This window comes from Gopherus flavomarginatus, chromosome 1 (assembly GCF_025201925.1).
Source record: "Gopherus flavomarginatus isolate rGopFla2 chromosome 1, rGopFla2.mat.asm, whole genome shotgun sequence".
NCBI classification, from domain to species: Eukaryota; Metazoa; Chordata; order Testudines; family Testudinidae; genus Gopherus; species Gopherus flavomarginatus.
The window spans coordinates 4,768,229-4,778,691 of record NC_066617.1 but is presented as its reverse complement, the minus strand read 5'-3'; the positions used below and the strand labels follow the sequence as shown (position 1 = coordinate 4,778,691).

Sequence of the window (10,463 nt, the reverse complement as noted above, 5' to 3'; positions counted from 1 at the left end):
CTTTCTGGGGTAGAGGTAAACCTGAAACGCACAACAGAGACTAGAGTCAAAAGACTGTACAAGTGCAAAGAGGATGTTAGGAATCATTAAAAAGGGGATAGGAAATAAGAAGGAGAAGATGTTATTGCTCTTAAAGAAATCAATGCTATGCCCACATCTCGAATACTACGTACAGATGTGGTCTCCTCATCTGAGAAAAGATGTAGTGGCATTAGAAAAGGTTCAGAACAGAGCAACTAAAATGATAAGGGGTTTGGAAAGGGTCCCACATAAGGAGAGATTAAAGAGGCTAGGACTCTTCAGCTTGGAACAGAGGAGACTAAGGGGGGATATGATAGAGGTGTATAAAATCATGAGTAGTGTGGAGGAAGTGGATAAGGAAAAGTTATTTAGTTATTCCCATAATACAAAAACTAGGGATCACCCGATGAAATTAATGGGCAGCAGGTTTAAAACAAATGAAAGGAAGTTCTTCTTCACGCAGTGCACAGTCAACTTGTGGAACTCCTTGCCAGAGGAGGTTGTGAAGGCTGGACTATACCGACATTTAAAAGAGAACTGGATCAATTCATGGAGGTTAAATCCATTAATGGCTATTAGCCAGGATGGGTAAGGAATGGTGTCCCTAGCCTCTGTTTGTCAGAGGGTGGGGATGGATGGCCAGGGAGAGATCACTTGATCCTTGCCTGTTAGGTTCACTTCCTCTGGGGTACCTGGCATTTGCCACTGTTGGTAGACAGGATACTGGGCTAGATGGACCTTTGGTCTGACCCGGTACAGCCGTTCTTATGTTCATAAGTGCCGGTGGAAGTAAGGCTTGAAAACTTGGCTACTATTACAGCCAATAGGGGCCCGAGAGAGAGAGGAGAAGTGGCCTTAGTCCCTATGTCCATGGCTATGTATTTCTTCCTGTATCCTCTTTGTATGCCTCTTGTCCACTCGCACTAAACTTCCCTCCCAACAGGACCCTTTGAGCCCCTCTCAAGGACTTTGTATTAAAAAACATCGACTGGAATAAGGGTCACGATTTCTACACTGGACACCAGGGATTCTGTGTCCATTTTGGACATTTCTCAAAGAGAACCTGATCGAGATCATGGTAATTGCATCCTTTCGTTTGAGGATTTCACCTATGCTGAATCAGGACCTGAAAAACCAGGTGAGGAGGTGGCGGCTACGGCAGTGCGGCGACGTGAGTGATGAGGACATGGACACAGAATTCTCTCAAACCGTGGGCCCCGGTGCTTTGAAGGTAGGTTATAACTGTGGAACGCCGATTCTGGGCCCGGGAAACAAGCACAGACTGGTGGGATTGCATAATGTTGCAAGTGTGGGACGATTGCCAGTGGCTGCGAAACTTGCGCGTGTGTAAGGGCACTTTCATGGAACTTTGTGACTTGTTTTCCCCTGCCCTGAAGTGCCAGAATACCAAGATGAGAGCAGCCCTCACAGTTGAGAAGCGAGTGGTGATAGCCCTCTGGAAGCAGAGGAGCTTGTCTTTAATGAATTTTTTGGAGAAAAGCAAAGTCTCTGTTTCTTCATTAGCAAGTACTGACGACTCCCACGGTTTGAGAGGGGTAGCCGTGTTAATCACAGAGGCAGGTATAAATACACAGAACATGAAAAGATACCTGCCTCTGTATTTTCCACTCCATGCATCTGATGAGGTGGGTTTTAGCCCACAGAAGCTGATGCCCAAGTCAATTTGTTAGTCTCTAAGGTACCACAAGGACTCCTCATTGTTTTTGCTGATACAGATTAACACGGCTACCCCTCTCAAACCATGGGAGTCATCAATACTTGCTAATGAAGAAGCAGAGACTTTGCTTTTCTCCAAAGAAATCACTAAGGACAAGCTCCTCTGCTGAGGTAAAATGGCTTCAGGTCCTCTGACTTCCACGGAGCGACACTAAATTACAGTATCCGAGGAGCAGCACCCACAATGAGTATTTCTGCTCAGAAAAACATAGGAATTGTTGAACTGGATCATACCACTTGTCAGCTTCATCTATTCTCCTGTCTCCAAAAGTGAGGAGAAACAGCAGCATCAACATAAAGGAGAAGATCACTGAATTGTCCCTTCCTAGACTAACCTGAACAAATTCCTTCCTAATCTAATTAAATTGAAAAATGGCTAAGGGACTTCCAAAAGGTACTGAGAAGATTTAAACGTCCTAATTCTATTTCCAGTTATTCAGAATTATGTTTCCCAATTGCATATGTTGCTCCTAAATTCTGCGAGCAGCTTCGAATTGTGAATCCTATAAAACCTGCAACTGAGAAACTGCACAAGACAAAACCCTGGTCCCTCATAAAAATCACAGCAAGTAAGTGAAAAATTCAGTCCTAAATAGAAATGGACCCTTCCGCCATATCTGTAGGGTTAGAAAGAAATTGATTTCAAATAGACTGACCTAATTGATCGAGGAGATGAAGTCTGAAGAAGCGTTTAGAAGAGCGGTGATTCTTGTGTGCTTTTATACAGTCTAGGACTGCCTGGAGGATCTGTTATGTCATTTGTGGAGGAGGTCCTCATTAGTTACCAAACAAACTAGATTGCCTTGCTTTGTCCTCCTTTCAATGGAGCTGTTTTCCTCAGGGGTTGCAATGATTGGGCTAATGGCAGCCTCAGAGGATGTGAAGGGCACTTTGCACTTTTCATCTTTCTTTCATCTTAAAATTGTATGAGCCAACTGTATTCCTTGTGCCATTCAACGGATTTTACTGGGGCAACAATTAGAATGATGTCAAGGTGCTTCTGAGTGGCATCAGTAGCACAACAAGCCCTGATGAAAGGAATCCAGGTTGGTCCTTTCAATTCATACTGGTCGTGCTTAGGGGAATTAGGCAGTTCATTGTAAACCTGCTAGGAAGGAGGGAGCCACTTTTCTGCATTCTTACCAGCTCCATCGCCAGTGGCTCTGATCCATTTCCCTTTGAAGTTAATGGAAATCATTCCTTGCCTCCAGTGTATTTCCTGTCAGACCTTTACATCTGAAATTCACCCTTTGGCACAGGAGATGGTACGATGCCTATAGAAACTTTCGTTACACATTGAACTTATAACTAGGTCCCATGAGGGACTTAAGTGGAGCATAGGCCTTTGTAATGATCCTCTGTGCAAGGGTGAATTTCACCCTGTGGTGAGTACATCTTGGCCTAACACTGGACCTCCAGTTGGGTCACCAATGTTGTCTCAAAGAGCTTCCTCCAGCAGATTTGCTGATGAGTCAAGTCCAGGGATGGCGGAGAGTGATGGACGGCAGTGCTCTTTTGTAGCAAGGCTTTGAATTAAGTACACTCTATTCAAAACCATCTCTCCATTCATGAGCAGCCAAGAAATGGAGGTCTTGTAAGACAATGAAGCTGACTGAGACCAGCAACAGGATGAGGAGAGATGAAATCACTCATTCTTGGGGAAGGACCAGATGGTTATGTGATGAGATTTCACATAAAATCTGACTAACCATAGGGCATCTTGCAGAAAACTTTCCTGCCTGAACCAGAGTGTTATTTAAAATGTAAACTGTCTCCTCAAGAGTGGGTCTCATGTGCAGGGAAGAAGTATCTTCCTCTGATTTTAAGGAACCACTTCAAGCTCTTTGAAGTTGACTTCACTGTGCTGATTTACACCAAGAGAGCACCTTCATTTTCCAGTAAAAATCTTTTGAAAAATACCAAATGCAGAACTCTATTTGAATGAAATGGAAACAGCCCTGAATTGGGTGGCTTTTGTCATAGTAGAGACCTCGGCCTCTATTTTTTTAGAATGACTCTGTTGCTCAATGCAGAGGTGTCTAATCCCCACTATAATGTATTAATATTCAGAAGAACTTCCAGCCTTAGCATCCTTACTCTGCCTGTTTGATATGGCTAGAAAAAGAGGCACGTTGAGGTGAAGGTCACATGCGGGTCAGTTGCAGAAACAGAAATACAACCCAATATTTCTGACACATCCTGCCAAAGGCTGAGCTCAAGGTGCTTGGGGCAGGAAGTCACAGAGGGCGCTCTGATTTATGGGCCAGCTCCAGTCCTGCCATGATTCTAGTGACGTCATTGATGCTTCAGTGGGATATTCGGAAGCCTTGAACGGGAACCGTCCAATGCAGTTCAGGAGCAGTGGTGAGTATGGGGATGAGTAATGACTATGACTGGATTTATTGGTGACTGAAAGTTTTCTGTCAAAGAAGAGTCTTACAGAATTCTGTAGGTTGGTCAGTCTTGCAATTAATCGCGTCTAATCCCACAGCAATGTGACTGCAGTTGAAGTTCTCCTTATCTCTATCTGCCTCTTTCCCTCCATCATAGAGGAGACAGACAGCACCTCTGGCTCAGCCCATGCCCAGAGGTCCCGAGGAGTCTGCGCGGTGCAGGGGCATACCCCTGCTGGTGGCACCAGCACAAGCATCAAGGCGGCACATCTCACAGCCCTTGGTAGCAGCTATTTCTCAGTAACAGCTGGATGCTGCAGGGAGCCGCTGCTGCTTTGCTCCCCCTCCCACCCCAATCTCTGTCCATCATTTCTAGGCCGTCATGGCTGCAAAAAGTTTCCCTAGTGACCTCATCTGAGTAATGCTGGATTAAATGAAGATATGAACTTCACAAATGCACGTTAGGCTTTCTGATGGCATACCAACACTCAGTGATGATTCCTCGCCTCAGATTTTGGGACTATTTGATTTTCATTCAAAAAAGTTTTATATTTCCATTTCTTAACAAAGAGTCCCTTGTAATGCTCAAGGGGCAGATGCTGAGCCACTGGACATTAGTAGAACTCCATAGACTTCATTGACTTCCGTGTCTTAAAACTGAGCTAAGGCATTTTATGCTGCTCGCGTTAGAACCAATCCAGCTGAAGGCGTACTTTCCACTTGAAAAATTCATTCTCATAATGGCTGAAAAGCTTTCTGTCAGAGAAGAATCTTACAGAATTCTGTAGGTTGGGAAGTCTCGCAATTAATGGGGTCTAATCCCACAGCAATGTGACCCTTGAAGAAGTTCTCCTTATCTCTATCTCTCTTGTGCTTCTTTCCAGTGCTCTTGGCCACTCCTCAATAGAAATGCAGTAGCTGATGTTTTCCATTGCTTTCCCTGGCTCAGCATCTACCCTTAAACTTTGAATATGGGAATGACATCTGAGAACTTGAAGTCAATCTAATAATCTTCAGTGTTGGAACATCTAATGCCAGTAAAAAGTAATTATGGCTATAATAAATACAGCTCTTTCGCCATATAACACTTAATGAATGTTTGTAAAGTGCTTTGAAATGCTAAGATCAGAGGAAGCCTCAGACCATGCACCATGAGAATTACAAATCTACTACCGGAGGTCAACAGAGACACACTCAGTTGGAGGTCAGACTGGAGTGACTGGCAGAGTCAGAAAAAAACCCGAATGGCTTGGACTGCTCATGCTGATACTACTCTCTATTTCCTGAACCTGTCTGGACACGTAATTCCTGTGGAGAGTATTATCCTCATGTTTAAGAAAACATAATGAAAGTGGATCACAACATGAGCTATTTTTTGTAATTATTGATACTTAGATCCAAAAAAACAAACATTTTTTAACAGGACATGTTACAAACCTTGTCTTGTAAAACAGCATAACAGGGATTAACCTTGAGCTCAGCCTTCGGTAGGATGCGTCAGAAGTATTGGGTTGTATTTCTGTTTCTGCAACTGACCTATATGAGACATTCACCTCAACAAACCTCTTTTTCTAGGCCTATCAAACAGGGAGGGTAAGGATGCTAAGGCTGGAAATTCTTCAGAATATTTATACATTGTTGTGGGGATTAGACACCTCTGCATTGAGTAACAGAGTCATTCTAAAAAAAATAGAAGCCGAAGTCTTTAGTATCACAAAAGCCACACAATTCGGGGCTGTTTCAGTTTCATTCAAATAGAGTTCTGCATTTGGTATTTTTCAAAAGACTTTTATTGGAAAATGGTGCTCACTAGGTATAAATCAGCACGGTTAAGTCAACTTCAAAGAGCTTCAAGTGGTTCCTTAAAATCAAAGGAAGATACTTCTTCCTTGCACATGGGACCCTCTCTTGAGGACACAGTTTACACTTTAAACAAAACTGCTGCCCTTCACTCTCCGCCATCCCTGGACTTGACTCATGAGCAAAACTGCTGAAGGAAGCCCTTTGAGACAGCGTTGGTGACCCAGCTGGAGGTCCAGTGTTACGCCAAGATGTACTCACCACAGGGTGAAATTCACCCCTGCACAGAGGATCATTGCAAAAGCCTATGCTCCATTCAAGTCCCTCATGAGACCTAGTTATAAGTTCAATGAGTAACGAAAGTTGTCTATAGGCATCGTACCATCTCCTGTGTCAAAGGGTGAGTTTCAGATATAAAGGTCTGACAGGAAATACACTGGAGGCAAGGAATGATTCCCATTAACTTCAAAGGGAAATGGATCAGAGCCACTGGCGATGGAGCTGGTAAGAATGCAGAAAAGTGGCTCCCTCCTTCCTAGCAGGTTTACAATGAACTGCCTAATTCCCCTAAGCACGACCAGTATGAATTGAAAGGACCAACCTGGATTCCTTTCATCAGGGCTTGTTGTGCTACTGACGCCATTCAGAAGCACCTTGACATTTATTCTCATTGTAGCTCTAATAAAGTCAGTGGAATGACAAAAGGAATGCAGTTGTCCCATACAATTTTAAGATGAAAGAAAGATGAAGCGTGCAACCTGCACTTCACGCCCTCTGAGGCTGCCATTAGCCCAATCATTGCAACCCCTGAGAAAAACATCTCCACCTAAAGGAGGATGTAGCAAGACAATCAAGCTTGTTTGGTAACTAATGAGAACTTCCTCCACAAATGACATCACAGATCCTCCAGGCAGTCCTAGACTGAATAAAAGCACACAAGAATCAGCACTCTTCTAAACACTTCTTCAGACTTCGTCTCCTCGGTCAATTAGGTAAGTCCATTTGGAATCAATGTCTTTCTAACCCCAGAGATGTGGCGGTAGGGTCCATTTCTATTTAGGACTGAATCTTGCACTTACTGGCTGTGATTTTTATGAGGGATCAGGGTTCTCTTCCATAATTGTCTTGTGCAGTTAATCAGTAGCAGGTGTTACAGGATTCTCGATTGGAAGCTGCTCGGGGAATTTAGGAGCAGCATATTCCATTGGGAAACATAATTCCAAATAACTGGAAATAGAATTAGGACGTTTAAATCTTCTCAGTTACTTTAGGAAGTCCCTTAGCCATTTTTCATTTGGTTGGATAAGGAAGGAACTTGTTCAGGACAGTCCAGGAAGGGCCTATTCAGTGATTTTCTCCTTCATGCTGATGCTGCTGTTACTCCTCACTATTGGAGACAGGAGGATGCATGAAGCTGACGAGTGGTATGATCCAATTCAACAATTCCTATGTTCTTCTGAGCAGAAATACCCACTGAGGGTGCTTCTCCTCGGATGGTGTAATTTAGTGTCGCTCCGTGGAAGCCAGAGGACCTGAAGCCATTTTACCCCAGCAGAGGAGCTTGTCCTTAGTGATTTCTTTGCAGAAAAGCTAAGTCTCTGTTTCTCTATTAGCAATTATTCATGACTCCCACGGTTTGAGAGGAGTAGCTGTGTTAATCTGTATCAGCAAAAACAACGAGAAGTCCTTGTGGTACCTTAGAGACTAACAAATTGACTTGGGCATCAGCTTCTGTGGGCTAAAACCCACTTCATCAGATGCATATAGTGGAAAAAACAGAGACAGGTAACTTTTCATGTGCTTTTATACCTGCCTCTGTGTTTTCCACTCCATGCATCTGATGGAGTGGGTTGCAGCCCACAAAAGCTTATGCCCAAGCCAATTTCTTAGACTCTCAGGTGCCACAAGGACTCCTCGTTGTTTTTCCCATGGTATGGAATCTCAAAGAACAACACTGGGATACCAGACTCAACTGGTTTGCATGCAGAGGTGAAATCCTCAAACGAAAGGATGCAATTACCATGATCTCGATCAGGTTCTCTTTGAGAAATGTCCAAAATGGACACAGAATCCCTGGTGTCCAGTGTAGAAATCGTGACCCTTATTTCAGGCGATGTTTTTTTATATAAAGTCCTTGAGAGGGGCTCAAAGGGTCCTGTTGGGAGGGAAGTTTAGTGCAAGTGGACAAGAGGCATAGAAAGAGGATACAGGAAGAAATACATAGCCACGGACATAGGGACTAAGGCCACTTCTCCTCTCTCTCTCGGGCCCCTATTGGCTGCAATAGTAACCAAGTTTTCAAGCCTTTCTTCCACCGGCACTTATGAACATAAGAACGGCTGTACCGGGTCAGACCAAAGGTCCATCTAGCCCAGTATCCTGTCTACCAACAGTGGCAAATGCCAGGTGCCCCGGAGGGAGTGAACCTAACAGGCAAGGATCAAGTGATCTCTCTCCGGCCATCCATCTCCACCCTCTGACAAACAGAGGCTAGGGACACCATTCCTTACCCATCCTGGCTAATAGCCATTAATGGATTTAACCTCCATGAATTGATCCAGTTCTCTTTTAAACGTCGGTATAGTCCAGCCTTCACAACCTCCTCTGGCAAGGAGTTCCACAAGTTGACGTGCATTGCATGAAGAAGAACTTCCTTTCATTTGTTTTAAACCTGCTGCCCATTAATTTCATTTGGTGATCCCTAGTTTTTGTATTATGGGAATAAGTAAATAACTTTTCCTTATCCACTTTCTCCACACCACTCATGATTTTATACACGTATCAGAGGGGTAGCCGTGTTAGTCTGGATCTGTAAAAGCAGCAAAGAATCCTGTGGCACCTTATAGACTAACAGACGTTTTGGAGCATGAGCTTTCGTGGGTGAATACCCACTTCTTCAGATGCATGAGCTCATGCATCTGAAGAAGTGGGTATTCACCCACGAAAGCTCATGCTCCAAAACATCTGTTAGTCTATAAGGCGCCACAGGATTCTTTGCTGATTTTATACACCTCTATCATATCCCCACTTAGTCTCCTCTGTTCCAAGCTGAAGAGTCCTAGCATCTCCTTATGTGGGACCCTTGCCAAACCAATTATCATTTTAGTTGCCGTGTTCTGAACCTTTTCTAATGCCACTATATCTTTTCTCAGATGAGAAGAACACATCTGTACGCAGTATTCGACATGTGGGCATACCATTGATTTCTTTAAGAGCAATAACATCTTCTCCTTCTTATTCTCTATCCCCTTTTTAATGATTCCTAACATCCTCTTTGCACTTGTACAGTCTTTTGACTCTAGTCCCTGTTGTGCGTTTCAGGTTTACCTCCATCCCAGAAAGATGATTTCGTCCAGCCTGTGCTATCCAGAATGCGGGGTGGCCCGGCCCTGGCCGGTCACTGGTGCCGCCAACCAGCCATGCGTTAGGCAGTGCCCTGACTCCGAAGTGGTGATCAGACCCTCACCGGTTGTTGTGACCATTCCAGGACCAATTCTCAGCAATTTCCCTCAACACAGTGAAGTGGGAGCTGTAGGAGCACCTGTGGTCGGACCCGGTTACGGAGGCTCATTCGGCTGGGGAGGCTATGGAAGCCCTTACGGAGGATTGTACGGTTTAGGCGGATATGGTGGTTACGGAGGATTGTACGGTTCAGGCGGATATGGTGGTTACGGCAGCCGTTATGGTTATGGGGGATTAGGCTGTTATGGGGGACTAGGTGGTTACCTGGGTGGTTATGGTTACGGGGGACTAGGTGGTTCTGGGGTATCTTGCCATAGGTACCTCAGTGGAAGCTGTGGGCCATGCTAATGCCAGCAGCAACATCCATGGAAGAAGGAAGGAATTGAACAGCAAGATACAGATTCAGCCCTGATCTTTTGGGCCTGGCTTTCAGAAGTGCTGGGCAAACAGAGCTCCAGCTGAACTCCGTGGAGCTGTGTGTGCTCAGCACCTTGGGCTGACAGCCGTGCTGCATTTCTAATCTTACGCTTTAGGACTCTTTCTGCCAAGGTTTTCCCACCCGTGTGCTGATTCTCGCTTTCACATGTGCACTCATTCTGAATTACACTTTGGCTTTTTACACCAACCCCGCCTGGTGAAGGCAACGGGGGCATAGAGATAGGCATGATTTTCGTTTACTGTCATTTTAAGTCCCTTGAGAGTGAGAAAAAAAGACCTTGCTGTCAAGGAGAATTAGGTCCTATATGTTCTATCCTTTCCATCACTATGTACCTCTACTGACTTGCTTTGACCTTTGCTGCAGCAGACGTCTGATGGAGAAGCTGCGTAGTCTCTGGTTCTCTTTGGCTTTGTCTCCTTTCCCACCGACCGGGGTAAAGCAATACACTTAAAAGGGTTATAAAGGGGACTTGTTTGTCAATCTCTGCAGCTGCACCAACACAAAGAGAATATTTGGTCTGAACTACATCCCACTGAGACCTGTGATCGGTCGTGGATCTCCTTGAAACACTTGATATACATTCTTTCTGCTCTGTAGTATTTCTTCCTGTA

At 44.5% G+C, this 10,463-nt stretch overlaps 1 protein-coding gene across 1 annotated transcript; it reads left to right on the top strand.

The window, feature by feature from the left end:
- The first annotated feature begins 4,103 nt into the window (after window positions 1–4,103).
- Window positions 4,104–9,785, top strand: LOC127032821 (claw keratin-like). The gene is made up of 3 exons (XM_050920432.1): window positions 4,104–4,126; window positions 5,819–5,825; window positions 9,273–9,785. The coding sequence occupies exons 1-3, from the start codon at window positions 4,104–4,106 to the stop codon at window positions 9,759–9,761; spliced, it is 519 nt and encodes a 172-aa protein (XP_050776389.1). The 3' UTR covers window positions 9,762–9,785.
- The last annotated feature ends 678 nt before the right edge of the window (window positions 9,786–10,463 follow it).